Genomic DNA, 18203 nt, shown 5'->3' on the forward strand with positions numbered 1-18203 from the left:
TGAAATGAGCAGTGAAGTTACGCTGCTGCTCCTCGTGTGTAAACGTGCACAGCGTCTCTCTGAAGCAACTCAAGTCATCACTAAGCATGACCATATCATAACATATTCAGTAAATGCACATTTAAGGATTTTTTTCTTTGGTAAATTAAAAACTCTGGCAGGTATTTCTTATTCCACCAACCTGCAATCCGTCTGCTGTTAATCAGAGAGTTAAATTTTTATAACTGGACACGTTCGTGGATGTCGCTGCAATCTGTGCATCACTAATATGAAGCCTTCCTGTTTTCTGATCTGCTTTAATCTGTCTTGATGATTCACTGTTGCAGCTGTCCCTCTAGGCATCAACAGGAAGTGACGACCTTTGTTGACAGCAGATTAATATCATGACAACACGGCAAAGAACAGTTCAGAATTCTTTTTTTTTTTCAAGTGAATTTGTTCGAAATTTAATTTAATTTGAGAATGTACAGTCTGTTTATCTGTAAAACTTTAATGTGAGTATGTGCAAGAGTTGTCAATGTGTGTGTGTGTGTGTGTGTGTGTGTGTGTGTGTGTGCGCAGGGCGGGGGTCTATATTACAGGGGAAATCATACATTCTCTGGTTCAATTCGACTGCATTCTTGTCACCAGGTGTAAAGGTGATAGTGGAGGGCGGATGAAACCTAAATAAGACATCAACTTCCATCTTTCCAATGCGGTTACACAATCCTCCCACAGTGAACTCTACAGCGGACATTTTGCGACCCTTCTCATGTGTTTACAATCAACCCATGTATCAGATTGTGAAACTCACTCGGGTCGCAAAATGTCCCAAGTAGCCGTACATACTGTAAATAATGTTGAACTCCCTGTGCAGTAGTAGAAATCCTTCATCGGGAGGGTTGACTTGTTTCTCAGGAATGTTGGTTTCTGTTTCACTGACAGAATTAGGCTCATTTGGATCGCCTGTCTTTTACTGTGTCAACTCAACTTATTTTTTTTCTCCTTCCTTTTTGTTTAGCAAGTTTTTGGTTTTTATAAGAAATCTTAGAAAAATGTGACACCTCTGAGAGGAGTCTGCACCACACCGTCTGTGTCCTCATTATATCTGACTGAAGTTGACCTCCACATCCTCTCCCAAATGAACCGCAACGTGTTTTTGGTTGTTGAACATGTTGCACAGAAACAACAGCAACAAAAAAACAAAAAGGTCAAAACAGCACAGAGTGCCTCAGAGATACTCCGAAGTTATTTGTTTTATTGTCTACAGGCAGAATCTTTCAGAAACTATGACTCTGCAGGGGGAAACACAGAGGTGAAAATGTGACTGACTCTTGAAGGGCAAAGACAAATTAAACATATTGTAGAAGGATCGTCCAGGCTCTGATGGTCGACAGCTGTGAGCGGAACGTAAAAAAAAAGTCTGAAACAAATTGCTGTGAAACTGCAGAGACGGTCTGAACATGATGAATAATGTGGGACACAATGCCAGGACAACAAAACAACACTAAAGATGTTCATCAAATTACAAAAGAAAAACAACTGAGCCTGCTCATGTTTCACTCATGTTAATGTGAATCATGAATCATGTGTAAAGTACCCAACACTCTTAACCTGAACAGAAAGCAAGATACTTTTACGTTACAGAAAAGTTTTACTTCTGAAGATCTGAGCTACATGTCCTCCTCTGATGACCTCACAGACGCAACGCCACGATGAACTACAAATAAAGCTACGCAAGAACTCTTGTGCCCATAATGCCACAGTCTAAAGGCATTTTTGCAGCCAGAGTGAGACGACAAAAAGTCTCCTAGCTAATCTACAGCGACACACTGTAAACATGTTTTTTGTTATCCTTGATATCCTTGAGATGCACGCACTCAACGTCTTTAAATACCGCCTGGGGAAAAAAAACCCGACATACGTGTCCTTGTTTTTAGCTGCCGATACGAATCAAGTGAGCACACGTGCTAACCAGGCAGCAGTGGATGTTCCCATAGAATTACCTGTGAATTGTCGCATTGGTGCTAAAGCATGTCACGCTAACTCACCAGCTGGACCTCGAGCGCCTGAAGAACCTGACATGCAAACTCTTGACACAGAAGCTGAGGAATCACTCTACTGAATACTAATTTTTAATTGGCAGATGCTATTAGCACCAAGGTGTTTGTAGCCAACAATGCTATTTACACGCGGGTGTGTATTCCTGGACGGCCAAGCAGCGTCAAAATATGACAAAATATATACAAGCTGGTCAGCTATTCTGCTAAAGTGTATGTACACAGCGTGCAATCAGCAGCTTTATACATCCTAAACACGGAAAATAATAAGTAAGCTAAGTCTAAAAATAATGTCTACTAACACAAAGCTCGAAGCCCAGTCTCGTGTGTGAAAGTCCTGTGCTTGACCCATTCATGCACCACCTCTTACTCCCTCTATGGATTGTGTTGCTCTTTATATTACATCACCTGACCGTCAGGTACATTTACACTTTCTCAAAGAATATCCAAGACTGGTTAGTACTTGCACTAACCACGACCTCTTTGCTCTAACCGTTTCCAGCCTCGACGGGTACTGGCCAGTCACAGCACGCAGTAGGATCCATCATAACGCGTCATAGGGACGGGTGTAAATAGCCAAATAGCTGCAGTGTGACTTTTCTCACCCAGGTGCAAATAGACACTCTGTTATTAAATTACTAATATTCCCCAAACAGTCTATGAAATGACATTTTAGGCTGTTACTGTGACTACACATGTACTCTTACGTCATTTTCCCAGACTTAACAGTTTAAATACAGTTTAAAACCCCTGTCCTTCATTATGGGATGGCTACGTATTTCTGGGAAAAGCCATTTCAAAACATGAGAAAGATAAACATTAAATATGAGTATAAACAATGTTATTTGTGACCAAAAATATTCCTGGAGTGACACAGACGTGTCGGCATGTGTGAAGGTGACGCTGTGCTCCTGGTGAGCTCTATGGGATGTAGCACATCAGGGTCGGGCTGAGCAATATATCAAAAGTATATCAATATCGTGATATGAGACTAGATATCGTGTTAGATTCTGGATATCTTTGAGTGTTGTCTTTTCCTGGTTTAAAGGCTGCAATACAGCAAAGTGATGTCATTTCCTGCTTTTACTCAGGGCTCATTTATGCTCAACGTTAAATACGTATAGGGACACGAATGTGTTCATGTTGTCTTAAAGCTTATAGGTACGGATGAAACGAAGCAGTACCACTAGAGATCGTAGAGGCAGTGTAGCATTGTGCAAATGAGATGCGACCGTAGGAGGCGACGAAGACATTTAAAAACAAATTAGTGATATAGTCAAAAGAATTTTCCGTCCACGTGTCATGATGTATTTACAACAATGTGTCTACAACGATGCCTCTGTTAAAAGGCACATGATAACAACCTCCTCCACTGTTGTCTTGTTCGTTGCCGTCTGAAACTTCTGACTCCGCCCTCTAGTGCCACCTGCTGGCTGTATCTATGCCAACATAAAGGACACACAGAAGTATAGGGGCAGTGACATTTACAACGTTTTGAACGGATCTATCTATTTTGATCCGGGAGAATAAACGAGCCCTAAGTTATTATATCCACATTGATTTTTTTACAAAAAAAAAAAAAATCTCATTTTGTAATATTTTGTCAAAGCACCAATAGTCAACTCTACAATATTGTCACAATATGGAGGTGGGTCGTGATATTTGATTTTCTCCATACAGCCCAGCCCTGTGTCAGGATGTACGTACTACAAAGCTGTAGTAAAAGTACAAAATACTCTCTGTAAACCCTGAAATACTTGGTTTCACATCAGTGTGTGCAAGAGCAGACAAAGTGACTGATGAACTTGCAGCTGTAAAAAGATTAAATATTCCGTTACTTACATTTATAGCTGCTTCAGAGTTCACACAGTATATACTGGCTGGTGGCAGCGGTTTTAAGACAATAACGTGTTTTTTAATGTATTTAATTATTTTTACAAATAATATGTTGAGCTGTAAGTTTGAGGCGTTTTGTTTCTTTGCACATTCCTCTGCGGTCGTCGCACCTGTCTGTACACAACTGCACGAGGTCAGAGGTCAGTGGACTCTATGACGAAAAAGCCCTTTTACAGACCGTGTCAGAAATCACATTTTCACCTTGGTGTTTGCACCCTGGGGGGGGATTTCTGACCGTAAAGACAGACAGCAGTGTTCGATGCACTGTGTGTGAGGAGGAGGCAGTCATGTCTGCGTGTGTTTGGAGGACAGGTGGCGACGTTGGGATTTCCTTTCTCCGCTGGCCGGATGGTGACTCTAATGTGGATCCAGACAGTCTCATCACCGCCTGCTTTAGGTGGTCTGCAAGGAAGAGAAACACACATACGTTTTACACAGAGACAACCCTGCACACCTCATTTTTAAAATGCGGCCGGAAGGTATTTTTCCTTGGAGCAGCAGCTGAGAGGGTGTGGCTCCGTTGCTAACTTGACCCATTGTTTTGTATTTTTATTGAGGCCATGACAACTTCATGACAGGCTGACATTTACAAAGATGACTCTGCTATGACAATGAAAAATATTTACTTTGTAGTGGGAGCAGTGTGACACGCAGACTGCATGGTGCCTTTAAGGTCTGTTTATTGTGTGACTGACTTTATCAGTGACGTCATTCCAACTGTCACTGTTGTTGTGGTGGCAGCTCTACGTGCTGTTTGGAGGTTTACAATGTGCCAAGTATCAAATTTGTTGTTCATTATGTCGTAAAAGGAGCAACGTCAAACACCAGTGGCTTCAAAACCATCCACACCTAAACTGTTTTCTTTGGAAGCACACAAACACACACGAGGGGAGCGATGACAGGCTGACAGCAGATACGCAACTGTCCTGTTCACCTGTGTCAACTCTTTGGGGGAAAAAAACATGATTTTATTGTCTCACCGTATTCACTCAGTATTAGAGATGCAGGACATTAGATTTTTTTTCCGACATCTGACAAGCAGATACGTAACTCATTTGACCAATAACTGATACAGATCCTGATATATCCACTGGTTCTTTCCCGCCTAATTTTAGTCAGTGTCAAGTCTCTTCTGCAGTAAAATTAACATATTATACATGCATACTCTTATCATGACGGCCCACCAGCAGATGGAGACCTGTACAGTCAAAGCCTGATAAGATTATTCCTCTGCCACACTGTTTCTTTATCACCAGGAACACACACACACACACATACTGTAGTTTATGTTGACGTCCTGCTGCCCCTATACCTAAATGCATCTGTCTGACAATGTTCCAGCCTGTGGTGTGTTTGTATGTCTATGTAATTGTTAATGTCATGTAACCCCCATTTGTCTGTTTATGTTTTTGCACTGACTGTAAAAAGAATTTCCTTGCAAACTAAACTAAACTAAAGCACCACATCTGGATTAATCCCTCACTGAAAACAGTCCCAAATAAAAGCACTATTTCCTCCTGTCTGTTTGATGAAAACTACAGTGAGCAGGAAATTGGGCCATTTTTAAAAATGAAACTATATATTTGTGACGACCTCAGTAGGAACAAACAGGCTGGTGGCTGCGTGCTGTGCGGCATACAAGAAAGCATTAAAGGCTGACATGGCTGGTTTTGGTCCTTTCAGGGGATTTGTTAATAATAAAGCTGTAGCATAACGTCCTTTGAGTTCACAGAGAGATACAGTATGTTAAGTTTAGACTGGTTTTTAAAACTATTTTAACACGATACAAAAGCTTTCTGCTTCTTCAGCTTTCTTCTTCTTCACAGGACATAAAACACAGTAAACGCCACAGTGTCTTTACAAGCCATTCATTTCCTGTCAGTCTTAATGTCATCTGAGCCATTTCAGTGAAATTAAAGACATTGTATATTATAATGAGCAGCAGCCTGACCTCTGTACTCTGCCTCTGCATCTTGTGCACGGAGCAGGACGCCGGGTCTTTCTCCCCCGACCCGTCTCGTTCCGACTCGCGCTCCCGCTTTCCTGTGATGCCTCCTCTGGTGTGCAGGAGGAGTCCTGAAGAAGAACAGTCTTCATCAGTATCAGAGACACTCCAAACAGGTGGATGTGTGAGGACTGAGTTGAGTTAAAGTGAGTTCTAGGGCTGCACACTATTGGAAAAAATTGACATTGCGATTTTTTTTTGCTGCAAAATTAAAAAATAAAAGAATTTTCACCAGATGACTTAAAGTAAGAAAATTAAAAAATAGTGTTGTCTGTTATCTTCTTGTGCTGGGAAGAATCTGATGTTGGTGGCTGCTGATGGAGAGGAACAGAGTCGCCCTCTAGTGGCAGCACACACACACACACACACACACACACACACACACACACACACACACACTCAACAAAGCATTTATCATTTCTATAAAACGTCTGATCTCAGACAGACACAGACACTTCCTGTTTCATACCTGGGTGTTGAGGCACAGCAAACTCGTGGTAGAGTCGGCTGCTGGTGATGGTCTGGCTGGCTTCTGGCACTGAGTGGTATCCTGCAACAGACATGTCAAACAGCAGTGATGAGGTACTTGTACTCCACGACATCTCAGGGACAGATATTGTACATTTGTCTGACAGCTTCGCCCTGGTTCCTCAACACCAGACGCAGACCTTGTTGATACCTTGGGCGATATCTGAGCCAGTGTAACTCTTGCATTTGTGGTTTCACTTTTTCTGAGGTAGACTAGCAGCACTAAGAACCTTGCCTAAGGGTCCAGAATGGATATGTGTTGCCCCACCCTGCCCCAAACCGCAAACTTAATGCTTTACAAAAGCATAATTGTCAGGACTGAGGTCGGGACTTTTCATTCACAAACTGAAAATGTTGGTGATGTGCATGTAAGACAGAGAGAGAGCGCTTTCACAGCTGTCCTGTTTGCCTCCGTTCAATTTAACTCAAGTTGATTTGCCCCCTCAGTGTGGTTTGTTTGGGCAGGTGTGAACACAGCAATCACACTCAGGTGTGCACCAAAACAACTGGACCGAGACCTTCATGAAGAGATGGTCTCGGTCCGGTTACAAACTAACATGAGCATGTTACAGTCCTGGAGGATTAAAAATAAAATGAACAATGACAGCAATATAGTCCACGATGAGCAGCGTTAAAATCAACCTGCGTAGTTGTCCCTCCATTGTGACATTAGAAAGTGTCACATTTATCTTTCAAGTGTACTCTTCTTCAACGTTTGCTTTACTTCCTGGATTTTTCCCACATGGAAATTCTGACCAATCAAGAGCAGCTTTCTCACACAAGGCATTTGATCTGGTCCTCTTGTAAATGCTGCCGTGAGAACACGAACCAACTCTAGGCAATTATACAACTTTGGAACAACATGAGTCCCTGATTCAGACCAAAGGAGGCGACTCTAGGGCTGACAGCAGCCTGAATGTAACATGCTAGAAATGCTAAGAGAAAACACTGGTGTCAGGTGATGCCCCACCATGCTGTTGCTGCTGCTGCTGTTGTTGTGGGTGCGGCTGCAGTCGCTGTTGCTGTTGTTCTTCATTATCAAAGTTGAGTAAGATGCTCCCGCTGCCATTACCTGTTGCAACGGAGCTCCCCGACACTCCAGGCACTGAAAGAAGAACACAGACAAAAACGTGACTGCCACAGGTAGATTAACCTGAACTGTATTTTATCTATTAAAAGTGTGACACGTCTTTATTGTGATAAAACTGACTTACAGTGTGAGTTGCTGTTGGTCCCTGGCTGCTGCTCTCCGGGAGAGTAGGCCATCATTCCTCCGTTCCCATTCCCATTGGTGGACGGCACTGATGCCAGCAGGCCTGAATCACACAAAGACATATTTGTTTTTCAATGGAAAAGAGAGAAATTTTATTTTGAAGACATTTTAATTTGAGCAAAAAAGCTCTTTTTCCTTGGTATGAAATTAGAGGCCCGTAAAGCCGGCGCACTGGAGACTTTCTCAGGCTGAGTTGGCTACTTCAGGTTTAGCACTCCTCTAACTTTGGGGAATAAAATACTTTAATCGGGCGCTTGTAGATCTTCCTAATGTTATCAGACTGAATGGATTAAATCCTGATAGTGGAACGAATCATTCTGGGGGGCTGTGACACTCCAAATTTTTTTTTTATCCCTGATTTACAGACATAAGAATAAGAATAAGAACAACTTTATTCATCACCAAGGGGAAATTCAATAATCTTCGGGCCTCTGGTGATTCACATCCTTACTTTTCACTGCCAAACATTTTCAGTTTTGTCATCTTTTGCCACACTGTTAGTAAGAACATACAATTTTTCCCATTTTTTAATTATCTAAAAATTGAGTTTTCAGTGTGTAATAAGCGTCACAGCTGTCAGCTGCAGCTGGCACGTCTCTACAGTCACGTTAACATATGGATCTCTTACCCAGTCCCCTGTATCGGCTAAGTTGCTGGTAGATCTGCTTCATCCTCTCGATGTTGAGCCGGCTTGCCTCTGCGTGGTGCACCATGGGCTTCGGGTAATGGACGCCGATGATGCACTTGGCGGCTGCCTGCACCGACTCCGGAGCGTTCCACGGGTCGTAGATGTACTTAGCAGGGAAACCTCGGAGGACAGGTAAGTAACGTCTGGGAGCACAGGGAGACATTAGATTTGCAGTCTTGTGTCACCTGACGAGTGGATCAGGAGCAGCAGTGATGCAGGGATGCAAACGGTTATTGCTTTAAAGGTTAGTTAAATATTTTGTCCAATATCTTGCATCATAAAAACAGTTTTAATTATTTATTTAATCATGCATATATGTGATACTTTTTAAGTTTTTTTCTTTTGAAATGGATCATTCTGTTTTATGATACACGTCAGTTTTCATTCTGAAGCCTATGAATGTGCTGTAACTGATGAGAGCATGCTGGTCTTCAGCACTTCATGCTTACATGTATTACTACAAAATGAAAGCTACAAACAACCACAACACTGCACAGTATGGCTACGGTTCATGAGAGCACAGAGTCACTCTACGAGCCTGAGACTCTTGCATGGACTTTTGGAGATTGTGGCACTGAAGTGAGTTACCATCACAGTGCTCAGTGAGGACTACAGTTCACAACGTGGAAGGACAACGAGGGGCTGTGGTGCCGAACAACATTTACTGCATGGTGGTGTGATAGCAGCCACACCGCAGACAGAGAGTGTGACCCTCCAAGAGACAATAAAAGACTGACTGCAACAAGATAGAGAGGTCAACATCTCACAGTACCAACTGCTGATGGTGTTTTTGTTTTCTTCCCTGGGCGGTCGTGATTTGCTCCGTGTGTCAAAGAGAGGCCACCTACCTACTGCACTTGGTCCGACCTTACCGAGTCCAAGGAGGGGAGACAGACAGGACAGAGGAGGGGGGGGGGCGAGTGGAGCTGTGGAAGTGTGGGAAGCGGCTCAATGCAGCACCGAGAGGCAGACAGAGAGGGGCGGGGGAGGCAGAGCGGCCTTGTGGACCGTCACACACACAGTGGACGGCGCTCTGGTCGCTATGGAGACAGCCCCATCGCTAGAGAGATCACTGCCGATTGGGTGGATGATGCTAGGAGACGTCTACTGTAACACGCGGTTAGAAAGCAGAGTGTATTGACCCCCACCCACCCGCAGCCCAGCCCCGACCAGAGCAGGTGTATAGTGGAAAAGTTCTGTCATCAAGTGATCTGCTATATTTAAACACTGCTGGGAAAAAAAAATAAAATAAAAACCACTCTCTTGTCTTTAATTTCCCCTGAGACTGAGGGCAGCTGTGGCTACAAAAAAAAAGCCCCTGCAGCTGAATATATTTACAGGTGTAATTCTTCTTAAAGCTCAGCGTCCACATCCCCGTGTCCTCAGCTGATGTCAGTCAAGATAAAAAGTGACGACAGGTAAATATCTGCTAAAAATAATCCTGAAAGTTCCTTGTCGATGACAGAAGACTTCCATTATACCTCACAGCTCCAGGCCCCCTCCCTCCCCTCCACCCCCCTCCCCCCGCCACCCTCCTCTCCCCCCCCCCCCCCCCCATGATCAGACAGTGGTGGACTGAGAAAATAGCTCATGCCTGCTCCCCCTGTCCCTCAGACTGTGGTGGTTGTCTTTTAGGTGCTCAGTGGGCAGAGACCCCCTGCTGACTGTCCGTTCCCACAACCACAGCGCCACACTCTGGGCCGGCCCACTAGAGAGCCCCCTCATTTCACCAAAAGGGACCACAACCCTTTTGCCAGGAAGATCCGCGACCTGCCAGTAGCAAGCGGTCCTACAGTGGACAGCCGGTGGTGTGTGAGGAGGAGTGCAGGAGGAGTGTGTGCATGTGTGTGTTCCCATATGTTGCAGCTGTTTTCCTTTCCTGTTCTTAATTGTTTTATTATAATATCATAATATCAGGTGCATTTGAAGTTTTTCACACACGCCTTTCAGGAAATTCTTTCTATAACTCGCTGACGGTCGGTCAGTCCACAAAAAATTTCCCTACCCTTTTGGCGCCGAGAGTTTTAAACCAAGCAGGCTGAAATTTAGTATGGAGGTACCACTGGATGTGTTTCCAAACTAAGAACACGTCTTATATGTAAAGCACGTGTTAGCTTTCATCATTTTCACAATCTTTGCATCTGAAAACAACCTGTAAAAAACACAAGCAGTATTTATCACTTAAATTTTTAGTTCCTAATCCCTTTATTGCAATTTCTCGATCAAGTTAAAGATGTTTAATAATGGACAAAATGCTTCTTCACCTCAGTTTTTGCAACTGAAAGCAAATCTGAATCTTTTCCCTGGCTTAAGGCCCTGACACGTCTGGCAAAATGTTGGCCGTCGATGAGTGTGTGTTGCACTAGCTGGCAGCACTCTGATTGGCAGCTAAGCTCTGAGCACGAGATGAGGAATGGATGTAAGGGAAGCAAAACTAAAAAAAAAAAAACTAAAAAAAAAAAACTAAAGTCCACCTGTCGGGTCGTCCGGTTTCCCCTTTAGAATGATGATTACAAACGACGCCCCCCACTGGTATAAAGATTTACTTCCTCTTATGTAGACACAGAATGTATGTGCTAATTGGCCGCTGTCTTTGTGGTGTGTTCAAGTGCAACTTTTTGGCCAAGACATGGCAACATGAGGCGATGCAACGGTCATCCTTCATCACTACTAGTTCTTTGACATCAGTTTGGTGCGTCGGGGCCTTTACTTTGCATTATGCTGTTTTTTTTTTTGTGCTGCATCTGAACTTAATTTGGGGTTATGCATGTGTGTGCTGGACAGAAGTTCGAAGAAAATAAAGTGTGTGTATCTCATGTGTGTGTGTGTGTGTGTGTGTGTGTTTTTCATTGCCTGAGAAACACACACACACACAGCAACTGCTCCAGGTCCACCTGAACCGGCAGGGCTGCATTCACACAAGCAGAGCACCACTGAACATTTCACAAAGGATCGGATGAGAGGCTTTGCCCAGCACCTGGACAATGGACCAGCTCGCGTGGCACGGGAAAGGTAACGAGTACCGGCACCAGCTGTGTCGGTCCAACGCCTCTTGTCAGTACCCTCTGGGGAATGCTTCATAGTCCTCTACCTACCGAATACAGGCAAGACGTTTTTCCCCACCAAGTGGTCAAAATCCCTTTTGACGAAATGAGGCGCTACCGAGTTACAAACCTGCCCAGAGGGTGCTGCTGGGGCGCGAGCAAAGTCCCGTCCCTCAGGGTTGCACAGGTAAGTAAAAACAAACGATCACCGATTTCTCAACACTGTCCTCAACTTCCATCCAAGGCAGCCCTGGCTGGCAGCCAGGCTGGGGAGGGGCGTGAGAACGGCCAATCACCTTAAAAGCAATCAGCTACAATCTACGAAGGGGAGAGGGATAGCTGAACTTTTCCCCCAATCCCCCAAAAACAGATGAGCCAAAACACAAACACAGAGCCACATCCAGAGAAAGAGAAGAATTAATCTACACCTTTGCAGTAAAAATCATCTGATGGCAACACTTAAAAGTATTACCTAAAGATACGCACGCGTACACAATCACCAAAGGGACATTCACAAACAATTAAAAGGCACGCAAGAAGGACACTGTGACACTGAAATTATTACAAAAGACATGCCTGATTCCAAAAACTAAAGTGCTGAAGTTTTCACAGAAAAGAAAAAGGACTGACGGGCAAAAATAAAAAAAGAGAGGAGGGAAGGATACTTATTCTCGTTCATTGACTTACCGAGAGATCTGGAAGTCCCCCTTTGTCCCTCCATCTCTCTCTGCTTTTGTCTGGTAAATTAAACCTGTGACGGTGTGTGAGCTGTGTGTTGGCGTGTGTGTCTCTTGTCTGTCTAGTTATGGTCATTATAATAACTGGCTTAACTCTTTAAAAATAACTAAAATACTTGATTGCGTGTGGGAGATAACGGGTATGAAATATCACTGACATGTAAACTCTGTGATAAATTAGTGGCTACAAGAAGACCCATCTTAAAACCTGCCCTCAACTGTTACACCTGCTCAAACAGATGTGTCATATGTAACATAAATTAATTTTAAAGCCCCTTTGACACAATAACCTGCCTTAATTTTGTATATGCACATGTGTATAGATGTGCCATGATCATGGCCTGGTTCTTCCTGCTCTCTGAGTGCCTTTGTGTTTCCCTGTATGCATGTAGTCCAGAGAGACAGAGGGACGAAGGGTGCCATCCAGGTGGGAGGGTCAGCAGTTTGCACCAATGGGCGATGCCAGGAAAGGTACCCACCTAATGAAGTCCCCGTTGGGGTCGGTGCGTCTGCCAAAGCCCACGGGGCAGTAGCAGTGGAAAAACTGCTGGAAAAATGAACTGCAGGACAGCCACATCCAGCTGCCTGCGTTCACGCTCCAGTCTGCGTCCAGAAGCAGCTCCTCAAAGACCTGCAGCACAAAGACAACAGATTCTCCAGATGTTAGTTTAACATTTGAGGCAGAGCGTCAGTGAGCTAAACCCTGACAGATAAACTAAAGGTCCCAAAGTTTTTTATTGAGACATTCAGCACTGATGCACGTTTGCTTCATTTGGCGTTTAAAAATGACCCAGACAGGCCTCAATGGGCCGCTAGTGTTTGTTTGGGAAAAATATTTTTTTACTAAAATTAAATGAGCCAAAACTGGACAACACTCATTATTCCAGATGATGTCATGTCTTATATCTTCTGTTGTTCCCCCACTGTGCTGCATCCTCACCTTCATCCCTTCCTCCCAGCTGATCCACAGGTCGCCCCGAGTGAGGAAGCACGCCACCGCGTGCCTGGCCAGGTGATGGATCCAGCCCTCCTGCCTCAGCTGAGTCATGATGGCGTCTATCCAGGGAAAACCCGTCTTCGCCTCGGCCCACTTGGCAAGTGCTTCGGGATTTTTGTCCCAGGGGATGCGGACGCAGATGGGGTTGCCCTCCATCTTGTCGAAGCGCGGGTTGTTGGTCGCCGTGGTGTAGAAGAACTCCCGCCACAGTAATTGGCCGTACAGGGAGAGTGGAGGAGAGCTGTTCTTTTTCACCTGGGTGAAGATAAACAAAGCAAGAACAAGAACAGAGAATATTACCTTCAATATAAGTGGTGTAAGCTTCGGAGGTCTTCATAATTTATGTCATCAACCCAAAAAAAAGAGGAAAAGACAAAAAGTTCCTCCATTAGAATATATATATATTAGTTAATGTGGTTATATAGATGTAATTTATGGTGCTTTGTGGTGCTGCGAGACCACCCTGTTAGTACAGGTCCAGGTGTGTGCAGCAAACAGGAGAAGAGTTTTGACCGCAGTGAAAATGTTTCCTTGAAAGGCTAAACACCAACAAATACGGACTGAAGTTAAATATTTGGTTAGATAAAAATGTCAGTGCTCTGGCTATTAAAGTGGGTTAGGTTAGTCTACATTGTGCCAACAGGTAAGTTGCAAGTTTAAAGTAAAGAGACTGAATTATGTTCAGTGGTGGGTTTGAAGACTTCTGAACATCAGAAACTTTGGTGCAGAAGAGCTCGACCCAAATTAAAATATGGATCAGTTGAATAAGATAAGGAGTTTGTGGGAATTAAGACCTCACAAATTCAAATTTAAGACCTCTCAGTGACCTTTAAGGACCTGCAGACACCCTGTGCCAATGGAGTACAGCTGAAAGCATCCAGATGGAGCTTGTTCTTGTGAAGTTTGGCTCCACATTAGTCTCGCTCACCAGACCTTTCTGAAGAAAAGAAAGGTCTGGCTGGGCCGACTCTCACTTTAAGATTGGAGAAAAAAACGCCCCCGCTGCTTTTATTTATTTCAACCAATCACAATCGTTCTTGGCGGTGCCACAGCAACGGTGTGCTTGCAAAAATATTGCCGGGGGGAAACAGGTTTTGGTGTAACACGCCCACAAAATATCGGCTACAGGACGCGAACCATGGTAGAAAAATGGCTACATCCCCGCAAGATCAAACACCGCAAAAGTTAGTAAAGGACGTGTTGAAAACTGCTACACAACCAGAGGTGGTAGGGCGGGACTTCAGCGGGTGGCTCGTTCCGCCCAATGAGAGGCTGATCTCTGCAGCGAACTTCCGCCCACTCAGACTAGCTCCACATTAACAACATTAATCTAAATATCTTGTGTTCTGCGTATGGCTGTGTGCACCTGACTGTGACCTCCATACCATCACAGTCCCAGTGCCCCTAGGGATTGACATTAAACAGCTTCACTCAAAGGGAGCTTCATGGAGGAGGTGTGCACTGACCTTGCGGTAGAGGTCAGTGAGCTTGAAGTAGAAAAGGCGACAGGAGAGGCAGCCGAATCGCAGATATGGGCTGAGGCCTGTTGGGCTGGCCAGCAGCGAGTTGGCATTCATCCTAGGACGCTCAAAGTTAGCCACCCACGCCTGGAGAAAGACAGAGACAGAGAGAGACACAGGAGGACAGGGAGAGAGGGAGAAATGGGAGATGCAGGGCACAATTACATAAATGGTCATCATTTTAAATATTAGTAAAAGCTCTGCAGCTAATACAGTTATGTCTGTAAGGATTTCTGACAGTGTGTTTCTCTCATTAAAACTACCATGAATATGTTCTCTGATTGACTTTCATTCAGCTGAAATACTGACCTTCCTCTCCAGATGGCGCTCTATCCTGGTCAGCGCCTCGGTCTCTCCTCCCGGCCACACGGCTGTAGGCAGGCCCTCAGTGTCAAAGCCTGCAAACATTCATCATGATCACCTTCCAGGTTTACCACAATGTCGACTGAGTCAACAATCCTTCAGTTATATGATGAACAATAAAGTCTTATACAACATGTAGCTGGATGCAGGCAGTCCACAGGTAATGTCAACAGAGCATCACCAGCTGCGTCTAATTGGTTTCCTTAGCAGCTGTTCTTAGCCGTTCCCTTTGCTGCTTATTTTCAATGTATTAATATAAATCTAATAAATATGACATACACTTGGGAGGCTGTTCCCTAACAGCATTCATCTGTACACCTACTGTGTATGCATCACACCCTCAGCACTTTGTTAGAGTAACAGTGTGAAAACCGGTTGACCTTTTTCTCCGTGCTGCAGCACAAAGCTGAACAACATGAGGTTTCCCACTTGGCACAGCTCAGCCAGATTACCTGAGGCTCCACGCTGCTTCAGATATAGACACAAACTCTGCGTGGTGAACGGCTGAGTGGGTTTAAGCCTCAACTGCTTTGGCTTTGTTGTTTGTCTGTCGATTTCTTATTATTTTTATGTTTCTCTCCAAAAAAAAGTACTGCGCAAATGTTGTTTTTATCGTGACTTTTCTTGACTTGATGGCTGCTTTTAAAGGAACACGTTAAATCTTTTCAGCTGACATTTATGTGTACATGGGGTCAGTGCTATCTAACAAAATAAGTTTTAATTCATGAAGATCTAAAGACTGAAATGTTGGTATTTAAGTGAGTCTAAATGACCAACAGTGTGCCAGTTTCCTATTTCTTTGCTTCCCCTAAGTCGAGTGCTTTTGATCTTACTGCAGTGCTTCCCCCACCATTAAATTGGAGGCAGCAGCTAAGGTTGTAGCGATATACCTGTTTTAAGGTATACCATGATATAAAAGTTGATGGTTATCACTGTGTACATTTCATTTGCTTATCTATCCATCCATTTTCATCCGCTTATCCGGGGCCGGGTCGCGGGGGCAGCAGGCCAAGCAAAGCACCCCAGACGTCCCTCTCTCCAGCAACACTTTGCAGATCCTCCTGGAGCACCCCAAGGCGTTCCCAGGCCAGACGAGATATGTAATCCCTCCAGTGTGTTCTGGGTCTGCCCCGGGGCCTCCTACCAGTGGGACGTGCCCAGAACACCTCCAGCGGGAGGCACCCAGGACAATCCTGATCAGATACCCGAACCACCTCAACTGACCCCTTTCAATGCGAAGGAGCAGTGGCTCTACTCCGAGCTCCCTCCGGATGTCCGAGCTCCTCACCCTATCTCTAAGGCTGAGCCCAGACACCCCACGGAGGAAACTCATTTCCACCGCTTGTATCCGCAATCTCATTCTTTCAGTCACTACCCAGAGCTCATGACAATAGGTGAGGGTTGGGACGTAGATGGACCAGTACACTGAAAGCTTTGCTTTCTGACTCAGCTCCCTCTTCACCACGACGCACCGGCGCAGTGCCCGCATCACTGCAGAAGCCGCACCGACCTGCTGATCCATCTCACGCTCCATTCTACCCTCACTCATGAACAAGACCCCAAGATACTTGCTAATCTATGATATTGAAATGAAATGCAACTGGACGTTGAATCTATCCTTGATTTTCAATTATAGTAATAAAACATTTCTTCAACCAACAATAACCCTCCTGTTTTCATTCCTTTACAGGGGCATATAAATTCTGTAATAATTCTGCAATATTCTCTGAGACCGTCATTGTGCTGTGAAAGTCTCATACCGTTGCAACCCTAGCGGCAGCCTGCCTGGCCGATCAGACCCCCACCTCACCTTACTGACAATGGATTACTGATTCCTTTCATTCCCTTTTAAAACATTTTTTTTTATAACAAATAATATATACAGATATTGACAAGTAAATTTAACATTTAAGGTTGGAATAATATCCCTTAATCATGTATAATTTACTGCATTTCTGAAAATTCTGCTCTCATTTCCTCTTGAAGTAAAACCTCACCTGCAGAATGACACTTGCTATATCAATGACTGTATGTTGCATTGAATATGTGAAGCATGCCTCCACAGTGAACGAAGACTCCCCAAAACATTTTTCATGAATGAAATTAACAGTCCACAAAACAGCTGAGGAAATCCTGGAGGGACTGAGAAACATTTCAATAAAAAACACTTGACCATGCCTGAGCTCGCACGTGCACATGAGCTCAGCTTGAGCAGCACGTGCCGAGGCATGTTACTAGGTCGTGCCAGAGTATTCCTTAAAACATGAAGAAATTCCATGTGTTCAAGTGATGTTACAGTGATGATGTTTGGATATAGTTTTGCTGTTGTTAACTGTGGTCTCTGTTCCTTTAGTTTATGAAGACGATCACCTTTTTTGGATTATTCGTTCACCGTGGAGGTGGAGGAGTTTGCTTCACAAATTCAAGGTAAGGATGCGATGAGTAGTTGATATACAAGTGGTCATTTTGCACATGAAGTATTGTGTTTATCTTTTTATAGCTGTTTATCTTTCTTTGTGCACTGATCGCTTCAGCTGCAGCACGCAGAGTAACAGCGAGACACACTTTAGTATTTAAGTTAGTATTTAAGTGACCAAGTGAAACACTGCAGTGAAGCAGCAGTCGCTCACATCTCTATGGTCAAACCAGCTATTGCTATAATTGGACTGCACCTATATTCTGATCTTTATGGTAAATGAATCGAAATGGCCCAACATTCACATGTGACTACATCCACTTTTCAAAATAAGGTTTTAACTTGGAGTATTAGGGTTGAGATTTTCACAGTATGATAACCGTCTCAGAAAATATTGCGGTTTCACGGTACCACAGAAAGTTTATATCATAATTTATATTACACTCTAACTGTGAGCTAGAGGTCATCCAGACTTTTTTAAGCTTTTCATAAATGAGAAACAACTTTAAATTCAAAAATCAACGCGGGGAGTTAATCAGGGACACTGGGTGCAGGTGTGTGTGAGCAGTGAACAGCTGCAGTACTTTAAGAGTGAATGAACTTGGCCTTCTGTGAATGGAAACTAGACATCTTGACTGACTGAGTGTAAGCGGGTTAAAATGTTACCCGGCTAATTTAGGGGACGAATAACAGCTTG

At 44.1% G+C, this 18203-nt stretch overlaps 1 protein-coding gene across 1 annotated transcript in view; it reads right to left on the reverse strand.

Moving 5' to 3' along the window:
- Nucleotides 1-518: 518 nt before the first annotated feature.
- Nucleotides 519-18203, reverse strand: part of LOC125892261 (cryptochrome-1-like) — a 43594-nt gene continuing 25909 nt past the window's right edge. The window contains exons 6-15 of the mRNA XM_049582174.1: nucleotides 15037-15125; nucleotides 14674-14814; nucleotides 13151-13462; nucleotides 12690-12841; nucleotides 8370-8572; nucleotides 7683-7784; nucleotides 7439-7573; nucleotides 6410-6490; nucleotides 5887-6011; nucleotides 519-4337 (exon numbers count right to left, since the gene is read on the reverse strand). Of these exons, the coding sequence (XP_049438131.1) occupies nucleotides 4329-4337; nucleotides 5887-6011; nucleotides 6410-6490; nucleotides 7439-7573; nucleotides 7683-7784; nucleotides 8370-8572; nucleotides 12690-12841; nucleotides 13151-13462; nucleotides 14674-14814; nucleotides 15037-15125 (1349 nt within the window). The 3' untranslated portion in view covers nucleotides 519-4328. The remainder of the gene's footprint in view (nucleotides 4338-5886; nucleotides 6012-6409; nucleotides 6491-7438; nucleotides 7574-7682; nucleotides 7785-8369; nucleotides 8573-12689; nucleotides 12842-13150; nucleotides 13463-14673; nucleotides 14815-15036; nucleotides 15126-18203) is intronic.

This window comes from Epinephelus fuscoguttatus, linkage group LG7, assembly GCF_011397635.1.
Source record: "Epinephelus fuscoguttatus linkage group LG7, E.fuscoguttatus.final_Chr_v1".
Classification (NCBI taxonomy): domain Eukaryota; kingdom Metazoa; phylum Chordata; class Actinopteri; order Perciformes; family Serranidae; genus Epinephelus; species Epinephelus fuscoguttatus.